The 21,455-nt window shown below is 41.3% G+C and overlaps 1 protein-coding gene across 1 annotated transcript; it reads right to left on the bottom strand.

The window, feature by feature from the left end:
• Positions 1 to 1,611: 1,611 nt before the first annotated feature.
• Positions 1,612 to 21,446, bottom strand: LOC116332743 (NACHT, LRR and PYD domains-containing protein 1b allele 5-like). Its single transcript, XM_039598702.1, has 12 exons — positions 21,392 to 21,446; positions 17,960 to 18,133; positions 5,935 to 6,108; positions 5,710 to 5,750; positions 5,502 to 5,531; positions 5,285 to 5,364; positions 4,408 to 4,463; positions 4,059 to 4,273; positions 3,586 to 3,839; positions 3,002 to 3,121; positions 2,754 to 2,895; positions 1,612 to 2,615 (listed from the first exon to the last, which is right to left on the bottom strand). The coding sequence occupies exons 8-12, from the start codon at positions 4,213 to 4,215 to the stop codon at positions 2,296 to 2,298; spliced, it is 993 nt and encodes a 330-aa protein (XP_039454636.1). The 5' UTR covers positions 4,216 to 4,273; positions 4,408 to 4,463; positions 5,285 to 5,364; positions 5,502 to 5,531; positions 5,710 to 5,750; positions 5,935 to 6,108; positions 17,960 to 18,133; positions 21,392 to 21,446; the 3' UTR covers positions 1,612 to 2,295.
• Positions 21,447 to 21,455: the final 9 nt, after the last annotated feature.

The raw sequence follows: 21,455 nt of genomic DNA, 5'->3' as shown, positions 1-21,455 counted from the left end.
GATTTTCACTCGAAGAGAAGAAGCACACTTGGATTACCACTGGGAGACTCACCTGCACCACCACTGAGAATTGGGAGGAGATCACTGTTTGGATAACTGCACTTCTTTTCATTTTTGAGACTGTTTCTTGAGCACCCTAAATAAGCCCACTGTCTGCATTTCATCCAGAGCTCCGCGACTGAGTCCACATTTCCCATTAACCTTGACAACAGTACCGCCATTCTTGTCAATCCTCTTGTCACATCTCGTTTAGATCACGGTAATTCTCTTTTTTATGGTCTACCTCAGGGGTCTGCAACCTTTAACACCGAAAGAGCCATTTGGACCCGGTTTCCATGCAAAAGAAAACACTGGGAGCCGCAAATACTTTTTGAAATCTAAAATGAAGATAACACTGTATATATTGTTTTTTTACCTTTGTGCTTTGTGTAAACAACTAAAGTAAGTAAGTAAAGTTTATTTATTAAGTGCTTTTCACAGACAGGCAGTCACAAAGCGCTGTACACAAAGATTCAAATAAACAATACAATCAATAGACATTATACACAGTGTAAAAGATCAAATGTAAATAATGTAAAGAATATAAAATACGTAGATCAACAAAAGGCTTGTTTGAACAGAAAAGTTTTTAACTGCTTTTTAAAAGAATCCACAGAGCAACTAAGGTGTGTTGCTTATGAAATCCATGAAGTGCTACAGGGGAAATTACATTTTATTTATGCAATTAATGCATTTTGAACTCTTAAAGAAATATAACAAAAGGAAAGACACCCAGCTGAACTAAAATGATCCATGTAGCAAACAAAAACCACCCTCACAACAGTTTTTTTCCAATTAAAAAGTAATTGAAAAAAAAAGCACTATGCCGCTAAAAAAATAGATATTTGCAAAATTCTGCCTAAATATGTATTTTACCTGGTTAATGTGTGTGGCGGGGTGTGGTCTGCAGTGCTGCTGCATGGGAATCGGACGCACCTGAGCGGCACCCGCAATCACGCCTCGCCGCCTTAAAGTCTGTACTCTCTGCTGTTGTTGGTATATGTCGGGCTGTGAGCTGAAAAACTACAACCAGCTGTATGCGTACAGCAACCGTGTGTGAAAAGTGGTCAAAAAAGAGATGCTGAAAAGCATGTCCATGTAAACATCGTCGGGTCTGCCGTGATATGTTTACAATGAGACTTCTGGTCCCGAACCTCGGCGCACAGCGTCTGCAAATCGGGGCTTTCATCTTTACGCAGGACTGTAAGCTGTCATCTGTGAGGCGGGAGCGGTGTTTGTTTTTAACATAGTTCACGGTGGAGAACAGCTGCTGACATAATGTGGATCCAGATTCATTATTGGCCTATCTGGGGTCGAAAGTCTCGATAAATGCACGGCGTTTCAAGGGTACACCAAGCTTCATGGCAGGACGCTTTTATTGTGAGCGATGAAATAATAAAATATAATTGTATTTTTATATTTCAAAATCACAATAATCTTCCAATTTAGAACTACAAGTTAAAAAAGCACTAACATAAATAAAATACACTTCAGCTAAATACTTCTAATTTATTTTCCCAAACCACCCGGAGCCGCAGTATAAGGACAAAAGAGCTGCATACGGCTCCGGAGCCGCAGGTTGCCGACCCCTGGTCTACCTCATAAATCTCTCCATAAATTGCAGTGTAAAATACAGGTGCTTATATTGTATCCAGAATTACAGATTGAGAATCTTCATCAACAATTGCCCTCTTCTTGTCCACTAAACATATAACACCTGTTCCTTAACAGCTCCATTGACTTCCAATTCACCTCCGTCTTAATTTCAAGATCCTGTTTCTTATTTTCAAAGTGCTTCATGACTTCGCTCCTCCATATCTATGTGATCTTCGCAATATGTACTCATCCCCTCGTACACTCCGTACTTCTTCAGCCTCCCTTCAGTCTTTTCCACCTACTCGCCTGCCTAACATGGGACTCAGAGCCTTTAGTTGTTGTGCCCCAAGATTTTGGAATGCACTTCCACCAGATCTCTGGACTACAAACTCTCTCACCACTTTTAAATCACATCCCAAAACCCATCTATTCAGAATTCCATATCCTTCACCATGATTCCGTCTTAGTCTGGTTTTACATTGCTTAGCTTTTATACTTGCTATTATACTTTCATGCTTTTTTTTGTACCTTATGTCTAAATTTTATTTTGCTATGTTTGATTATATTGTAATGTTGCTACTGTACTATTGTAAGGTGACTTTGAGGGTCTTAAAGGCACCTATAAATAAAATTTATTATTATTATTATTTTCATTATAAGTCACATTAAGTTCAGCTCTGTGGAAAGGCATTGATCCTCCTCACAGATAGCAGCGATCAGAAGTGAGCTGGCTTCACTTCCTTTTCGTCGCACCGTGTCAATCATGTCTCGTGCTTTATCTGCTCTGCTCTGCTTTGACCTGAATGATTCCATCTCCTGATCATTGATAACACGCTGCTGGAGGAGTTTATCCAGAAGTTTGTTTAAAATAGACTCAGAAACACTGTCAATAAACCGTGAGCGAATTGTGAAAAGCCTCTCATCTGCTGGGACTTGGGCCTCAGCTGGGAAATTCCTCAACAAGGTTTCTGTTCTTGGTGCTGAAGGAAAAAAGATAGATAAGGGACAAGTGCAGATGAAAAGAGACTTAAATATGATTTCACTTGAACTTTAATAAAATAACCTTGTAGCAGAAGTTTGCAGGGTAATTTCTCTTCTGGATTTGGCAGGAACCTTACCTGGCAGGTAAACAGATGATTTCCAGGTTTCTGTTCCCTCTTGGTCTTTGACTATCAGAGTCACAATCTGTGGATTTGTATTTAGGAAAACTTGAAATGTTGGATGGTAATTTGGGCCAAACTTTGAGCGAAATTGTGTTTGCTAAAAAAAAAAAAAAACAACAGAAAGATGCCATTTTCATGATCAGTGGGTTATCCAGGACTTTCATTTCATTTTAGCAGCATTTAGTTTGTAACTGCTGACTTACCTCTGGCTGTATTATCAGGCTCTCAGGTTCACAGTGGACACTGTACCTTTGCTGGAACTTGAAAAGACAGTCAGCAGGGGTTTGGATGTATTCAGCATCATCTTCTTGTTGGGCAGCCACCTTCAGTGACAGAACAGATTATTATGCTGGTAACGTTGATAAGTCATTCACCTGTAGAGCTCATTTAAACACATCAGGTGTAGACCATCAAGTGTCAGTAAATGAATCAAAAACAATAATTCTGGAGATAAAACAGCTTTGCACAGAGAAAAAAAGCTCCAGCATTTTATTTTTACCAGTGAAGTGTCAGATCTGACATTATGAGTCACAAACATCCAATGTCTACAGCTCAGGATTGTTACTGGGAGTGAATAATGAAGAGCAGTGATTGGTCAGCAGATCTGAGGTGTGCGAAGGTGAATGTGGATACAGAAAAGTTAACTGGAACCTGACCCTGTGTCTCAGGTAATCAGGGAGGAGTGACCAGTAAACCTGTACATAACTTTAGTTAATAATCAGAAAGCTGCTGAGAAATCATTTGGATTCTTAGAGGACCACAGAGTGAAGATGTTGAAACTGTTTACCTCTGGCAAAGGAATATTTTCCTGCAGCAGAAACATGTTGATTCTTTGAGGTCCTGTCTCCAGAGGTCGGAAGAAGAGCAGAACTTGCCCATTTATGTTCAGGAACCGCTTAAAGACATCCCAGATGAGCCCAAAGGCAGAAAGGTGAGGGACTTTCACAACCACATGGGTGGTAGTGATCTCCAGCGGCTCCAAGATGCTCATCCCATCATCAGAGATGTGGGCAACAGACAACAGGCCATCAACACGCAGCGCTGTGAAAGCAAAGAGCTTTTGATTCTGAGAGTACAGATTTTCTTCTCACCATACCTGAGAATTACATCTCCTCCAAAAGACAAGTTCAATTCCATCCTTTTTTTGTTATAGATAAATGGTTATTAAATGGTTATTTGTATGAAGCTGAACAATTCATCTTAACTAAGCACCACACAGTAACAGATGTTTCCCGAGCATCATCACAGCATGGTGCTCACCCTCCTTTGTTTCACAGTGTGGCAGGTGGAGCTGACGGACTGCATCCTCAGAGCATGTGATGTTGAACAGCGGCCCTGCAGGTGTTTTTCCAGCTGGTTGAAGGAGGCTCTCATCCCACTGGACAGTCCTGTACAACAACTCCGCCTCCTGAGCCATAACAAACACCAGCCTGGTCAGAGTACACTGAAACACACCTGGACGAGGACACCTGAACCTGTAGGATACAGAAGAGCTGAAGCACTCCTACCAGCCTGTATGAGCTGAGGTCTGATCGCCTCCACCTGTATCACACGTGTCATTTCACATCATTACATACGTGTTATCAGCCTACTGTGAAACTAGAAGCACCTGTAGGAGATTTGTGTAGATTCAATTTGTACTCCAGGGGTGAAACTTGATGGAGGCTGGAATTCAGATAGGAACAACATCAGCTGTTTTAAGCACCAATAAACAAGTAAGCAGTGAAGAAACTACACAGAGTACACCTCAGGAGTTCTCTACATACTTTCAAAACTACGAGTAACACACTGATTGTATAATTAAAAAATAATTTCAAAATCAAATGATGCAGAATGGCGTATGACACTGAATCTTAAACCTGATTGGTTGTGTGGCCTGACTAATCTGCCCTATGCTGTGTGAGATTATTATACTATCTTATGCCACGTTATACCTCTAATTAAAGATTGTGAAATCATGTAGTTTTAGGTTGCATTATACTCCTGACTTAGAAGAAGGTGACAACTATTAGATTTATTAGACTGATTTTTATTACATTAGACTGCTGATTTATTGTGAATGAATGATATTGTTTTATGGTACTTTATACTGCTGATTTATAAAGAGAATACTGTTTACAGTGAATCATGGCTTTATTTGTCTGATTAGAAAGAACAGAACATACTGCACAGGAAGCCAAGGTCATAACGTAGGCTCTCTGAGAGAGAAAGAATGTGGATGTTTAAGTTTTATGACTTTGGAGGGGGGCTGAAGCTATAAGAATGTGAGAAACGGTCAGACACTTCAAGATCTGTGTTGTATGGAATATGGAATAAAGAGATTGTTGCTTGAGCATTTTTATACACCGAGTGTTGTTCTCCTTTCAGCCCAAAGATCAAAGAATTGGGATATTTAACAGCTGTAACACACCTGACACAGTTTCTGGGCTGAAGGCACCTTTTTTGTTCCATAACACAATAATCAGATCCACGTACTTTTCTCTCACCTTAATGAGCTCTGTGTCATCCTTAGACAAATCAAGCTGTTTGTCTAATGAGTCTGGATTCACACTAACCTCAGAGTCACCTGATGAGGCAAACATCGAATAATTCAGGATTCCCTGAACTCTAACTGGTGGTGTTTACCATATTAATTTATTAGTGGTTTTGCGATCAAATACAAACTGTTTGTGAGGGATTTCTTTTTCTTCTTTAAGTACCCACCATCTTCTTCAGCTGCAACTTTCTCACTCACTAAAAAGAATTTAAAAAGTATTAAAATATTTGACCACAATCAGTACCTAAACAACAGATCCTCAAAAACAAACATACTTGTAAGATTTTTACAGAATGAGATAAGCAAAAATTAGCTTTAATGTGATATAGTATAGATGAAATACTGATGAATGTGACACATATTCTCAGTACTCACAGGTTTTGTCTCTGGAAGATTTAAAAGTCTTGTCATCAACCCTGCAGACAGCAATGTTAAAATACAACTAATAAATGATGTACTATGCCAAGCCAGAGAAGAAGAAGAAAACAGATTTTACCGTGAAGATCCTCAGTGTGGATCAGTATAATATCAGCCTTATGTCTGTAGTTTAGTGTCAGCACAACTTTCACATCATATGACAACTAAAACATGGTGACTGACCTCAGAGTTTCAAGTCCACATGCTGGATTCTCCAGAAAACCACACAGATGCTTCACTCGTGAACCCTTCAGGTTGTTCCATCTCAGGTCTAGCTCTCTCAGATGGGAGGGGTTGGACGTCAGCGCTGCTGCCAGATAATCACAGCCGATCTTTGACAAACCACAGCTCCACAATCTGTATAAAGAATGAAAGATTTAAGTTTATTAGACAAAGTGAGTGTTTGAAATCATTCAGTGTTTCATAATCTGTCCAGAGCTGAAGAAGGTTCAGAATGTAGAAGTTTAGAAAATGGAAACTCCAAACAGCCAACAGGAAGCAGCTTCAAACAAAAACAACAATTCAATTCAATTCAATTCAATTCAGTTTTATGTATATAGCGCCAAATCACAACAACAGTCACCTCAAGGCGCTTTATATTGTACAGTAGATTGTACAATAATAGATAAAAAGAAAAACCCAAATATCATATGACCCCCTATGAGCAAGCACCCAGCGACAGTGGGAAGGAAAAACTCCTTTTTAACGGGAAGAAACCTCCAGCAGAACCAGGCTCAGGGAGGGGCGGGGCCATCTGCTGCAACCAGTTGGGTGAGAGAAGAAAAACAAGAAAAAGACATGCTGTGGAAGAGAGACAGAGATTCCCCCGTCAGTATGCTACGCCCCGGGAGTGAGAACGGGCTGCCATTGCAGCATAACTAAGGGAGGATTCAGGGTCACCTGATCCAGCCCTAACTATATGCTTTAGCAAAAAGGAAAGTTTGAAGCCTAATCTTAAAAGTAGAGATAGTGTCTGTCTCTCAAATCCAAACTGGAAGCTGGAGAAGGGCCTGAAAACTGAAGGCTCTCCCTCGCATTCTACTTTTAAATACTCTAGGAACAACAAGTAAGCCTGCAGTGCGAGAGTGAAGTGCTCTAATAGTTTGATATAGTACTAGAAGGTCATTAAGATAAGATGGGGCCTGATTATTTAAGAACTTGTAAGGGAGCAGGATTTTGAATTTAATTCTGGATTTAACAGGAAGCCAATGAAGGGAAGCCAATACTGGAGAAATATTCTCACTCTTTCGAGTCCCTGTCAGGACTCTTGCTGCCGCATTTTGGATTAACTGAAGGCCTTTCAGGGAGTTTTTAGGACATCCTGATAATAATGAATTACAGTAGTCCAGCCTAGAAGTAATAAATGCATCAACTAGTTTTTCAGCATCACTCTGAGACAGGATATTTCTAATTTTAGGGATGTTGCGCAAATGGAAGAAAACAGTCCAAAACATTTGTTTAATATGTTCATTGAAGGACATATCCTGGTCAAAAATTATTCCAAGGTTCCTCACAGTGTTACTGGAGGCCAAGGTAATGCCATCCACAGTAAGAATCTGGTTCGATACCATATTTCTAAGATTTTCAGGGCAGAGGAAAAGAACCTCAGTTTTATCTGAATTAAGGAGCAGAAAGTTAGCGGCCATCCAGGTCTTTATGTCTTTAAGACATTCCTGCAGTTTAACTAATTGGTGTGTGTAATCTGGCTTCATGGACAGATAGAGTTGGGTGTCATCTGCATAGCAGTGAAAATGTACACTATGTCTTCTAATGATGCTGCCTAAGGGAAGCATGTATAATGTAAACAGAATTGGTCCTAGCACTGAACCCGGTGGAACACCATAATTGACCTTAGTGTGTGAAGAGGACTCTCCATTTACATCAGAGTAAGAAAGACTTTATTTATCCCCAAGGGGCAATTAACATACAACAGAGCAGCATGATGTTGAAGATAAGGACAGGGCATACACAGGCAATAAGAGTGAGATAATAAATACACAGTATATACAGTATTTACACAAATCACACAGTTTTGAAATTAACCCTTGTGTGGTGTTCGTATTTTTGTTACTCAGCCAGTGTTCATGGGTCTGGTGGACCCGCTAGAGTTTTGGCTTTCCAATTAACACTATCAAACAATTTTATGTTAAATTACTCAACAGATGTGTACTTCATCCCAATTACGAGCCATGTGAACAGCAAACATGGTTAATTCTTTCCCTTTACCTTTGTTCGATCACATTTATGAATTAATGTGCTTCTCGTTTTTTTTTTTATAAAATGTTATAAAAAAAATAAAATCAGTTATAATCAAGTGTAAATATCTTTATACCATATTTTGCAGGTTTTGATGGTATATACTGCCTAAAGGGGCAACGGCCTCTAAATGGCATGGGTCTCACAGACCCGAACACCATACAAGGGTTAAACTGACTGAAAGATGAATAAATAACTGTAAGTGAGTAAAGTGTCGGCAGTATAAAAAGAGTGTAGTTTATGTTCATGGGTGTGGAAAATGGTCTTATTGGCTGGAGTTAAAAAGCAGGGTGGCTTTGGGGACAAAGGTGGCTCTCCTCCTCTCAGTCCTGCAGGAAATGCAGCCAAGGTATCGCCCAGAGGGGAGCCATTGAAATGCGGGGTGAAGAATGTGAGAGGGGTCATTGATGATTTTGGCTGCCTGTCTAAGGGCCTGTTGGCTGAAAACCTGTGCCAGAGTTCTGACAGGCAGGCCAATGATTTTAGAGCACACTGATGCAGTGTGATGCAGTGTGCTGCAGTCTGAGTGGAACCAGCAGGTAATGGAGAAGGTTATGACGCTTTCCAGGAAGGCATAGTAAAAAGTCATCATGATGGCTGTGCTGACTCCAAAGGAGTTGAGTTTCCTAAGGAGGTATAGCCATTGGTGGGACCTCCTGAGAATCTCCTCAGTTTTGGAAGAGAATTTCAGGATGTTTTCAAAGATGGTTTCCAGGTATTTGTACTCCTCAACTACCTCCACTGGCTTCCCATGGATGGTGGTGGTGACTGAAGCAGCCAGATCCCTTTGCCTACTGAAGAAGGTCACCACCATCTCTTTGGTTTTGCTCACGTTCAAATCAAGTTTGGAGCTGTCACACCACTCTACAAACTCCTGAAGAGCGGGCCCGTGTTGTTGTGAGGGGGCTGACAGCAGTGACAGGAGAACTGTGTCGTCAGCATATTTCACCAATTGACAGTTGGGCTGTGTGGATCTGCAGTCATCGGTGTAGAGGATGAAGAGCATGGGGGAGAGCACACACGTCTGGGGGGAGCCAGTGGAGGTGAAACGGAGACCGGAGAGAGAGTTGTTGACCCGAACTTTCTGAGTCCTGTTGGTCAAAAAGTCCAATATCCACAGGCTTAGCTGATAATCCAGGTGAAATCGGTAGGAAAGTTTAGTGGCCAGGATATGAGGCTGCAGAGTGATGAACGCTGATGAGAAATCAGCAAACAGAAGTCTGGCAGAGGAGTCAGGGAGTTCCAGATGTTTGTGGAAGGAGTCCAAGATGAAGATTTTTGAATCATCGACACCTCTGTGTGCACAGTAAACAAACTGAAGTGGGTCCATCAGGGAGTCAGTTGCTGTTACGATGTGCTGTATTATGATCTTCTCCATGGCCTTCATCACCAGGGAGATGAGAGCCACAGGACAAGGATCATCCAGAGACTTTGGGTTGTTTCTTGTGGGGATGGAAATGACTGTGGAGTGTTTCCACAGCTGGGGGACGGTGTGACTGTCAATTAACCCTTGTGTGGTGTTCGTATTTTTGTTACTCAGCCAGTGTTCATGGGTCTGGTGGACCCGCTAGAGTTTTGGCTTTCCAATTAACACTATCAAACAATTTTATGTTAAATTACTCAACAGATGTTTACTTCATCCCAATTACGAGCCATGTGAACAGCAAACATGGTTAATTCTTTCCCTTTACCTTTGTTCGATCACATTTATGAATTAATGTGCTTCTCGTTTTTTTTTTTTTATAAAATGTTATAAAAAAAATAAAATCAGTTATAATCAAGTGTAAATATCTTTATACCATATTTTGCAGGTTTTGATGGTATATACTGCCTAAAGGGGCAACGGCCTCTAAATGGCATGGGTCTCACAGACCCGAACACCATACAAGGGTTAAGTGTTGAAATAGAGTCCGGAACACACTTCCTAGTTGCCCTGCACAGTGCCTCAGAACTCGACAGCTGATGTTGTCCAGGCCGGGTGAGCTCCTCTCCCTGGTCCTCCTGAGGGCTCTCACCATGTCCTCAGTCCTGAAGGTGAGTGCAGAGCTGCCAGGTTTGAGTGAGGATCTGGACTCCTCAAGCTGGGTGATATTGTTCGTCTCAAACCTGGTGTAGAAAGCGTTAAGTCGTCAGGGAGGGAGGAGGGGTTGCTGCCCTCCACCTGAATGGTTCTGGGGGTGGTGACCACAGTATTCACAGAGGCCATGGTTTTGAGGCCCTGCTAGGCTGAGCGGAGGTCCCCTGTGGTGAATTTTTATTCAACTGTGTTTTTATACTCCAGTTTAGCAGTTTTTATGGCCCTCTTGACCTCCCTGTTGACCCCCTTTTTGTCCAGTGCAGAGCCGGTGAAGAAAATCCTCTTTTTTTTATTCAGGATTTCCTTGACCTCCTTGGTGATCCAGGGTTTGTTGTTGGGTAGATGGAGACTGTTTTTGAGGGGATAATGTTGTCAACACAGAAGGAGATGTATGATGTCACCATGTTGACTTGTTCGTCGATGTCATCAGAGGGACAAAGAAGGCTGTCCCAGTCAGTGGCTTCGAAATATCCTTGTAGGGTGAGGGTACTTTCCGCTGTCCACTGCTTGATGTTTTTGGTGGCGTTTTTAATCCTCTTGATCACTGGGGTGTAAGCAGGGGCCAGCAGGATTGTGTGGTGGTCTGCTGAGCCGAGAGGGGGGAGGGGGAGGGCTTTAAATGCATCTGGTACAGAGCCATAGCATTTATCCAGAGTCTTCCCCTGACGCGTGCTGCATGTAACATACTGTTGGTATCCTTTAAGCGACTTGTCAGGGGAACAGTGGTTGAAATCACTGTTCGTGATTTCAACCACGTTGTTTGTGTGTCTCCCTCTTGAGTCTGGCTCTCACCCCACTCTTCTTTAATCCCCTCCTAGTTACCTTGTTATTGTGAGTTTTTCGATTTCCGTGTCCACTGAGTATTTCCTTGGGAAAGTAGTCCGTGGAAGCGGAGAGGAAAAGCCGGAGGCCAGGCTGCAACTGCGGCCGCAGCTGGATGAGGGAGTCCCTGGTGTAGGTGAGCCTTGGGGTCATATCGAGTGTCGAAAACAAGTCCGAAAAATCACAAAAATGAGGAAAAGGAAAAGAATACAAATATAACTGAGTAGACGGCGAAAAACAACAACAAAAAGAGCATTAAAGTTAGAAAAAGAACGCAAAACTGCTCAGCTCACTGGCCGGTCGACTGCACAAGCAGCGACCCGGAACTGGAAGGGACTCACAAATTGGATTCTATTAGATAGATATGATACAAACCACTGCAGCGCAGTTCCTGTAATACCTACAGAGTGCTCTAATTGCGCTAATAGAATATTATGGTCAACAGCATCGAACGCTGCACTGAGGTCTAGCAGGACAAGCACAGAGATGAGTCCACTGTCAGAGGCCATAAGAAGATCATTTGTAACCTTAACTAAAGCTGTTTCTGTGCTGTGATGAGCTCTGAAACCTGAATGAAACTCTTCAAATAAGCCATTCCTCTGCAGATGATCTGTTACCTGTTTGACAACTACACTTTCAACGATTTTTGATATGAAAGGAAGCTTGGAGATTGGCCTACAATTAGCTAAGACAGCTGGGTCTAGGGATGGCTTTTTAAGTAAAGGTTTAACTACAGCCACCTTGAAGGCCTGTGGTACATAGCCGATTATTAGAGTTAGGTTGATCATATTTAAGATTGAAGCATTAATTAATGGCAGGACTTCTTTGAGCAGGTTTGTGGGAATGGGGTCTAAAAGACACGTTGATGGTTTGGAGGAAGTAATTATTGAAGTTAACTCAGAAAGATCAATTGGAGAAAAAGAGTCTAAATTAATATCAAAGGTACTAAAGGCAGCTGTAGATAATATTACATCTGTGAGATGATTATTGGTAATTTTTTCTCTAACGATAAAAATTTTATTTCTGAAGAAGTTCAAGAATTCATTACTAGTTAACGCTAAAGGAATGGTTGGCTCAACAGTGAATTTTTGTCAGCCTGACTACAGCGCTGAAGAGAAACCTGGGGTTGTTCTTATTTTCTTCAATCAGTGATAAATTGTAAGATGTTCTGGCTTTGCGCAGGGCTTTCTTATAAAGCAACAAACTATTTCTCCGGGCTAAATGATGATCTTCTAAATTTGTGACAAGCCATTTCCTCTCCAGCTTACGAGTTATCTGCTTTAGGCTACGTGTTTGAGAATTATACCACGGAGTCAGGTACTTCGGATTTGAGGCCTTAGTTTTCACAGGAGCTACAGTATCCAGAGTCGTACGTACTGAGGAGGTAAAATTATTAACCAGATGATCGACCTCTGTTGGAGTAGTGTTCAGGTAGCTGCTCTGCTCTATGTTGGTACAGGGCACTGAGGATGATAACAGTGGGTGGATTATATTCTTAAACTTAGTTAAAGCGCTTTCAGAAAGACATCTACTGTGATAAAGTCTACTCCCCACTGCTGTGTAATCAATTACTGTAAATGTAAATGTTATCAGGAAATAATCAGACAGGAGAGGGTTTTCAGGAAACACTGTTAACTGTACAGTTTCTATGCCATATGTTAAAAGAAGATCTAGAGTGTGATTAACGTGGTGGGTGGGTTCTTTTACATTTTGAGAGAAGCCGATTGAGTCAAATAACAGATTAAATGCCATGTTGAGGCTGTCATTTTTAGCATCTACATGAATGTTAAAATTACCCACAATAATTATTTTATCTGAGCTGAGCACTAAATCAGATTACAAGTCTGAGAAATCAGACAGAAACTCTATGTAAGGCCCAGGTGATAACAAGTAAGACTGGTTTCTGAGTTTTACAGCTGGGGAGGAAAGGGCTAAGCATCAGGCTTTCAAATGAATTAAAAGTCTTTCTTGGTCTTTGGTTGATTAATAGTCTGGTGTGAAAAATTGCTGTCACACCACCCCCTCGGCCTGTGCTTCAAGATTTCTGGTAGTTAGAATGACTCGGGGGTGTTGATTCATTTAAACTAACATAATCATCCTGCTGCAACCAGGTTTCTGTAAGGCAAAGTAAATCGATTTATTGATAAATTATTAAGTCATATATTAACAGAGACTTGGGGGAGAGAGACCTAATATTTAATAATCCACATTTCACTGTTTTACTCTTTGGTTCATGTGTGGATACTGTATTGTTCTTTCTTTGTGATTTTTTATGTTTAAGTTCTTTATTGCTGGTTTTTAGTTTGTTTTTTGTCTGTTTCGGAGCTGACACAGTAGGGGAGGGGACCAGAGAAAACTACAGTCTGACATTGTTTTGGCAAAGTTACACACTGATTCAATATTGAGTTTAGTGATCTCCGATTGGCGTAACCGGGTGTCATTACTGCCGACGTGTTTTTACTGAATTTACGTTTACCCTTAGCCAGCAGCTTTAAATTTCCCTCAATGTCGCCTTGTCTGGCCCCTGAAGACAATTGACTTGGTTGCCGGTGTCTCTAGCTTCACGTCTGAGAACAGAATCGCCAATTACCCGAGTTTGACCCCCGGCCGGTGTGTTGCTGAGTGGGGAAAATGGTTAGACACATGAACAGGTTGGTGGTGTACCTGGGGCTTCTGTTTAAGACACCCAGCCGCCCTCTTTCCCCAGTTGCTTTGGGTTTGCTGGGGAACAGCTAGCGGGTCCTACGCTATCTTTGGCTGCACCAGCTACAGTGGCCTGGCTAGCTACGGGTGAATGAAGGGTGCGAAGCCGAGTCTCCAATTCAGTAATCCTGGCCTCCAGAGCTGCAAATATGCTACATTTGTTCCAAGTATCACTACTGCTAAAGGAGGCGGAGGAGTAACTAAACATCTGACACAATGAGCAGGAAAGTGCAGGAGGGACAGGTGAAGAGGCCACACTGCTAGTGAGTTGGCTACAAGCTAAGCTAAGCTAGCAAAACAGTAAAGACACTGTGAGTGAATACTTTGGGTATAAAATAGGTAGTGAGTACACAGAGAGTGTGCTTCGGATGAAGCATGTGAAGTTTATACTATGAAAAAAGAATGTATCTAAAAGTTTGTAATTAAATTGCTAAGGAGATAAGCTACTCAGAAACACCACTGTGTTTGAGCAGGAACAGGAAGTGATTCTCAGGAACAAGAAATAATACTCTACCGCAGAGAGAGCGAACACCAACAAGAGAAAAAACTCTGAATTTTTCACTTTAAGGGCATTAATTTCTAACAAGAGTATTTTAAAGAAGGCATTACTGATGATCGCCTTCTGTTCATGAAAAAAAAAATGAAATGTAGCTCTAAAGGGCTCAGTCTTTATCTCCAAGAAACAAAGCCGATCATGGAGACAGACCTTGTCAGCTGATCTGTGGACAGCACAAGCATCTTTAACTAAGTCTGAGAGGTGAGCAGTCTTAGGAAGGCTTTACTGTCTGATAGTGATGTTTAAATGATGGGTCAGAGCAGGATTGTGATCATTATTTTTGCTTTTCTTCTATTATTATGTTTAGCTTCTGCTTCAGAGATATTCTCTGAGATATTCTCTGAAATGTTTTCCACTTTTGGACAAAGCTTCACAGTTTGTTCATAAAGGAGATCTCTTGGGGAGTCCATCTGTGCACACACAGTACTACCAAACTCATCTCACACTGAACACACACACTTTCTAGGAATCATCACTCCTTTGACTTTTTCTCAGGTTAGCTTCAGGTTAGCCATTTAGCATTTCTCCAGTCTTTTCCCCTGAGTCATAGAGCGTCACATGACGTCACAGAAGCTGATTGGTCAGCTGCAGTGATGGTGGTGGAGCAGCATTAATGATGATGCTGTAGAACAACAGGAACACGAGGATATATGTTAGTGGGTTTAATCATTCCTGCGTAACTGTTTGTCCTTCTGATTGAAGTGACCTGCTGAGAGCTCACACTGTTCTCTGTAGAAATGATGTCAGTCTGACATGCCACATGTTTGATGACATGTTTGATGTTTGCTCTTCTGGAAACTCTCAGTATAAAATATGGAATATGCAAAGGACAGAGGCACCCTTCAGTCTTTATGACCCTTTTTCTGTACCTGCCACCATCATTCTACATGTTTGTACATCAGCTTATGAAATCCTGTCTGCTGTTAAAGTCTTTATTTATTACTCTTCACCTGCTTCACTGTCACTGTGTGGGTGGAGCTGCCTGAGCCTCGCCCACACAGAAACTTCAAAACAGCAGACACAGCTCCTCTCTGGAGCTAAACTTCTGCTTCATCTCTGCCTCTTTTCTTCATCCTCCGTCTCTGTTTTCTTTTCTTCAGCATTACCCAGCATGCCGTGCAGCAGTGTCAGTTTGTAAATGTGCAATAATTCCTGCTCCAAACTGTTTCTGTTTCACAGATTGCTGTGTGCCGTGTACTTTGACCTGCTAAAGAGAGTCTGTTGTGGATTATTCATTCTTGTGTCTAATACTTAGAACTGTGAGGAAGAACAGTACACAGTTAATTAGGTTCCCCTCTCTCTGAATTAGAAAAGGTCGGAAGGCCACTGGGCACCCGGAGGAGGGCTGCGTGTGGACCGCGAGCCATACATTGAGTATCACTGTTTGAAATATGAACATTACTAGGTAAGTAAAGTAAGTAAGTAAAATTTATTTATATAGCACTTTTCACAGATAAAATTTAGCAAGTGCTTCACGGGAGGAAGCTGGAAATATAACTAGAAATATAAATAAAATAATAATATAAAAGTTAAAAGTCTTACCGCAGCATTCTGTACAGTCTGAAGGTGACACAGAGCTGATTTGTTTAAAAAAGTAAAGAGACCATTACAATAATCCAAACTAGAAGAAATAAAAGTATGAACAATCATCTCATCACATCAGCAGTCTGAGTTTAGAAATGTTTCTTAGATGACTAAAAACAGTTGTGAACCAGTTGTTTGGTGATGCTGCGATCAACATTATCAAAAGCAGAGTCAGATCCAGTATAACAAGAACGGTGTACTCTGCAGAGTCTGCTGCCATCAAAATGTCTCTAAACACTAAGTAAAGCAGCTTCAGTGGAGTGCAATTTGTGGAAACCAGACTAGAAAATGTGCATAACATTGTGTATCTCCAAAAAGTTGTTAAATTGTGGTGGTACCATTTTTCTAAGATCTTTGACACAAACGCGAATTTTGATATTGGCATGTCACTGTTCGAAAGACAGGGATCCAAATTTGGTTTCTTTAATATTGGTTCAAAAATAGCTTGTTTAAAAAACCTGAGAACTGAGCCAGTACAAAGAGAAGTATTAATCATCATTTCCAGAATACAGGGGCCAATAGAGTCAAACACACTAATGAAAAACGATGGGGGAAGTACATCAAGGTGGCTTAAAGTCAGTTTCATATGACCAAGCAGAGCACTGATGTCCTGTAAGGTAACAGGAGCAAAAGAGGACCAGGTATCAGAAGTAAGCAAAGTGTCAGTGTGATACTGAGTGGATGATGGAGAAATATTAGACCTGATGGCAGCGACCTTATTTACAGAATAGTTCAAAAATTAATTACAATCAGATTAAGTATAAATTGGTACATGAGGAATATTTGGCGAGTCAATATTCTTAATTGTATCAAAAAATACTTTAGGATTGTTCTTTTTTGAAGCTATTAGATTTGCAAAATATTCAGTTCTGGAATTTTATATCATTTTGTTAAGTGAGAAAATTGATTCTTTGAGATATATAGATATATGAATCTCAAGCTTGGAAGCCTTCCATAAATGTTCTAATTTGCGACAACATCTCCTAAAATTTTGAATATTTTCATTTATGCAGGGACAGAAATTTGAAGAATGGAGAACACTTTGTTTCAGAGGCACCACTGTCTCTAAGATAGATTTACACTGATTGTTAAAAGACAAAATAAGTGAGTCAATGTCATTATGAGCCATGTGAGGGTCAAACATGGCAGAGAACCTTCCAGCAGCATCTTGGTTTATAATCCACCTTTGGATCATCAGTTTAGGAGGTGAAGGATGCAGGTAAAATGACAAATTAAAAAACATGTAGGTCACTCATATGGACATACTCCACACATACATCATGTATATTTAAACCCAGGGAGAAAACAAGATCCAGTATGTGGCCCTTTTGTATGTGTGGGGCCAGAAACATGCTGCCTCAAGTTAAAAGACTCAGTGACAGCGATGAGCTCAGCAGCAGTGTTACAGGAAGGATGATCAATATGAAGGTTTAAGGTTTTCCATTATTACAACCTTCTCCAATTTAATGATGGATGTCAGAAGGTCATTAAATTCAGTTAGAAACACCCCGGCAGGTCCAGGAGGTTGATAGTTTAATATACAATTAAAGGTTTTCTGAGAACCGACCTACATCATCTGTGACTCAAATGATTAAAAAGGAGTTCATAAGCCTGCATGTGAATCTGTCCCGATAAACAGCAGCAAGTCCTCCACCACATCCCAAGAGATGTGGAGTTCCAATGACGGTGCAGCCAGCCAGGCAGATTTCATTCAAGTGGAAATAATCCTTATTTTGTTGCACGTCTCAGTCATACACATAGAATCTAGAGACTCGTGTTTTGCCTTGGCTTTACTTTTACTTTATATGTTGTTTGTTTAATTTAAGGCTAAAAGAAAATTAAATCAATGAGAGGTAAAATTTGAGTGGGTAGGGACAAATAAGTGTATACTTCCGCCTACTCCTTTTCAAACAAAAGAATGTAATGATATTTTGTAATGATTGTGAATGCACGTTTGAAATAAAAATGAACTAAACTGAACTGAACTGAGATCATTTAGAATAAATGATTTGTTTGTCATGGAGCGAACATTAAGCAGGTCCATTGACTGTTCTGCTTCAGTCATTGGACTAAGCCAGAGAAGAAGAAAAGAGACTTTACCATGAAGATCAGTGTGGGTCAGTATAATATCAGCCTTATGTCTGCAGTTTAGCGTCAGTACAACTTTCACATCATATTCATCTCAGTACAACTAAAACATGGTGACTGACCCCAGAGTTTCAAGTCTACACCCTGGACTCTCCAGAAAACCACACAGATGCTTCACTCCTGAATCCTGCAGCTTGTTGTGACTCAGGTCAAGCACTCTCAGATGGGAAGGGTTGAAATTCAGCGCTGTTGCCAAATAATCACAGCTGATCTCTGACAAACCACCGCGCTCGAATCTGTATAAAGAATGAAAGATGTAAGTTTATTAGATAAAGTGTGTGCTTGATATCACTCAGTGTTTCATAATCTGTTCAGAGCTGAACAAGGTTCAGAATGTAGAAGTTTAGAAAATGGAAAGTCCAAACAGCTGAAGCCAACAGGAAGCAGCTTCCAAGAAACACAACAAGAGAAAAAACTTTGAATTTTTCACATTAAAGTTGTACATTTATCATAAAAACATAAAACATAAACATACACAAACATAAAAACTGTGTGAAATCAACCAACTAAACAAGAAAAAACAGAGTCAAAAACAAAAAAAAAACTGTCAGTCCAGGAGGCCGACATTGGGACTGTGGTGAAGGCTCTACACTAAAGACACACAAAAAAGATGATGTTTGTAGTTGAAACTGTAAAGGTGTGAGTTAAAGAGCTCCAGCGTCTGTCATGTTAGAGGAAACTTTCTTATTTACACACAGATGAAAGCATCATGCTTTTATTGAGTCACACTATGAAACTGTGCTGAGCCACAGCTGAACCAGCATCCCTGTACAGCAGACACTTATAGCGCTTGGCTGCTTCCATTGAACCCTCTGCATAGAGTTTCAGTTTCCCCTTCTGGTCCCAAAGTGCAGAACAACAGGTTTCAAACAGCTTCATTCCAGCAGCAGAAGACACAGAAATGCAGAGAGAATTTTTTGGATTTCTTGGTTGTGTTGTATGATGCTGTGTTTCTGCATATCGGGTGTCTGTGTTGCTTTGGAAAATGTACACGTGAAGATGGATCACTCATCTACTGCAGCTCCAGATAAACAAAATGGACCTGTAGCTGGTAGCTTCACTTAGAAGACACCCATGACGGCAAGGTGTGAGAATAGAATAGAATAGAATAGAATAGAATAGAATAGAACAGAATAAACCTATGTTATCCCACAAATGAGAAATTTCGGTGTTTCACAGCTCTTATAGCAAGGGGAATATAAAATATAAAAGGAAGACACAAATTGGTCCTATATTCATAAGCAACTAAAGTTTGTATATAACAATGTACAGAAATATGTGTAGAAAAATTGTACGGAGATATGTAGAAAATGTACAGGGTTATGTATAAAATGTACAGAGCTATGTATAAAATGCACAGGAACATGTATAAAAGGTACAGTGAACAAACAAGGTGGTGAGTAAGATGACCAAAGGATGTTAAACTGTGTTATAGAGTCTGACAGCTGCTGGTAAGAATGACCTGCGGTAGCGCTCCTTCCTGTACTGTGGATGTAAAAGTCTACTGCTGAACGAGCTGCTCAGTGCTCGTACAGTCTCATGCAGGGGGTGGGAGGTGTTTTCCATGATGGATGTTAGTTTAGACAACATCCTCTCCTCCCCAACCTGGTCGATGGACTTCAGCGGACAGTCCAGGACAGAGCTGGCCCTCCTGACCAGTTTGTTCCTCAGTGTTCCGCAGTGGACAGGGTGAAGAGGAAAGGGGCGAGTACTGTTCCTTCTGGGGCCCCTGTGCTACAGACTACCACCTCAGACACACAGTCCCACAGCCTCACATACTGGGGTCTACTGGTGAGGTAGTAAATAATCCACGAGGACAGCTGATGGTCCACTTCAGCTTGCAGCTTCCCACTTAGCACTGAGGGCTGGATTGTGTTGAAGACACTTGAGAAATCAAAAAACATGACTCTCAAAATGCACCTGGCACTCTTCAGATGCGAGAAGGCCCGATGCAGCAGGTAGATGACAGCATCATCCACCCCAATGTTCAGCTGGTAGGCAAAATGCAGCCGGTCAAGGTCTCTCCCGACTAGTGGGTGAAGGTGGTGAAGTTTGATCCTCTCCATGGTCTTCATCAGGTGTGAAGTCAGTGTAACGGGTCTGAAGTGGTTCAACTCCTTGGGTTGCGTTGTCTTTGGGACCGGCAAAACGCAGGAGGTCTTCCACAGAATGGAGACCCTCTCCTGACTGAGACTGAGGTTAAAGATGTATGTGATAACCTCACAGAGAGTTCATCTGCACAGTCTCTCAATAGTCTGGAGCTGATTCCAAGTTTTGCACAGACTAGTGTGGGTTTTGAGTCTGGGACGAGCTCTCGAAAGTCTTTGGGGAGATCCACATTCTGCATACTGCCTGTAAGAAGCTGGAGACATTTCTCCTCCAAATCCACTGAGCAGCTGCTCGTGGTGGTAGCTTCATGTGTGCATTCTAGCATTAAGCCTCGGTCACATTCTGCTGTGGATACAGTCATGGACAGCTGGACGAGTGATGGCTGAGAACTCCTTCCTGTTAAACTTTTCTGAGGTGAGCTTGAAGCCCGCTGCTTGGGGCGCATGCACAGCTGGTTATTATACTGAAAATGTTCTGCAGACAAGTCCACATGCTCACAACAAAGCTCAATGTGGACGACACTGTGCACGCTTCAATGCTGACTGGTTGGAAAGTGGGCAGGAACCGAGAAGAGAGCGACAGCAGTGTTCAGCACAAACATGGAGGATAAAAGAAAAAGAGCATGAGAAGCTCAGATGGAAGCTGCAGTGGACACTTTTCATTGTTTTAACACTGGCTTTCACTTCAGCTTCACCAACAACAGCACAAGCAGAGCAGCCCACTGACGGCATGTTTGTGACAGCACCCCCAGCAGTGTCTATAAACCGCTACAACATGTAGATGGCTCTCTGCTGTTTATTTCTTTGCCACCATTGCAGGAGCTCTTTATCCCATTCTTCACTCTCATTGGTTCTTTGTGTGCTTGTTTTTAGAATAGTAGTCTTATGGGCTCAAATTGTGCTCCTAAATATTTTGTACTTGTAAATCTGACTTCATAGTTGTGAAGTGAGTTTTGTGTGCTGGAGCATTGTTCCCATCCTCAATCTTCAAAATGTATTACCCTTCCAACACCTGAAGCTCAGTGAAGCGCCACACCAACAGCCAAAGCCATCTGTTCTCTAACTGGACCAATCAGCTGAACGAAAGAAAAATCTGATCAGAATTCATACTTGCAAGTTGAAACTCACACGCAAGCGAAGGAACTTAGTGCAGAGTTTTATATGTAGTTTTTTATTTTGTATGTGTAAACAGACCTTAACAAAAAAACTTGTAACTTGTGTAAATATATTTTAGAAACACAAACAAGCCAGAGAAGAAGAAAACAGATTTCACCATGAAGATCCTCAGTGTGGATCAGTATAATATCAGCCTTATGTCTGCAGTTTAGTGTCAGTACTACTTTCACATCATATTCATCTCAGCACAACTAAAACTTGGTGACTGACCTCAGAGTTTCAAGTCCACATCCTGGGATTGCCAAATAACCACACAGCTGCTTCACTCCTGAAT

Source organism: Oreochromis aureus, linkage group 15 (assembly GCF_013358895.1).
Source record: "Oreochromis aureus strain Israel breed Guangdong linkage group 15, ZZ_aureus, whole genome shotgun sequence".
NCBI lineage: Eukaryota > Metazoa > Chordata > Actinopteri > Cichliformes > Cichlidae > Oreochromis > Oreochromis aureus.
Note: the sequence above shows the minus strand (reverse complement) of the source record. Positions and strands in the feature narration are given on the sequence as shown.

Bases quoted from the DNA above. Each gene is read 5' to 3' on its own strand.
- LOC116332743 (XM_039598702.1), bottom strand. From the start codon at position 4,215: ATGGCTCAGGAGGCGGAGTTGTTGTACAGGACTGTCCAGTGGGATGAG. The intron at 3,840-4,058 runs GTGAGCACCATG...TTGCTTTCACAG, and splicing joins ACACTGTGAAACAAAGGAGG to CGCTGCGTGTTGATGGCCTG. The intron at 2,896-3,001 runs GTAAGTCAGCAG...TTTTTTTTTTAG, and splicing joins GCCTGATAATACAGCCAGAG to CAAACACAATTTCGCTCAAA.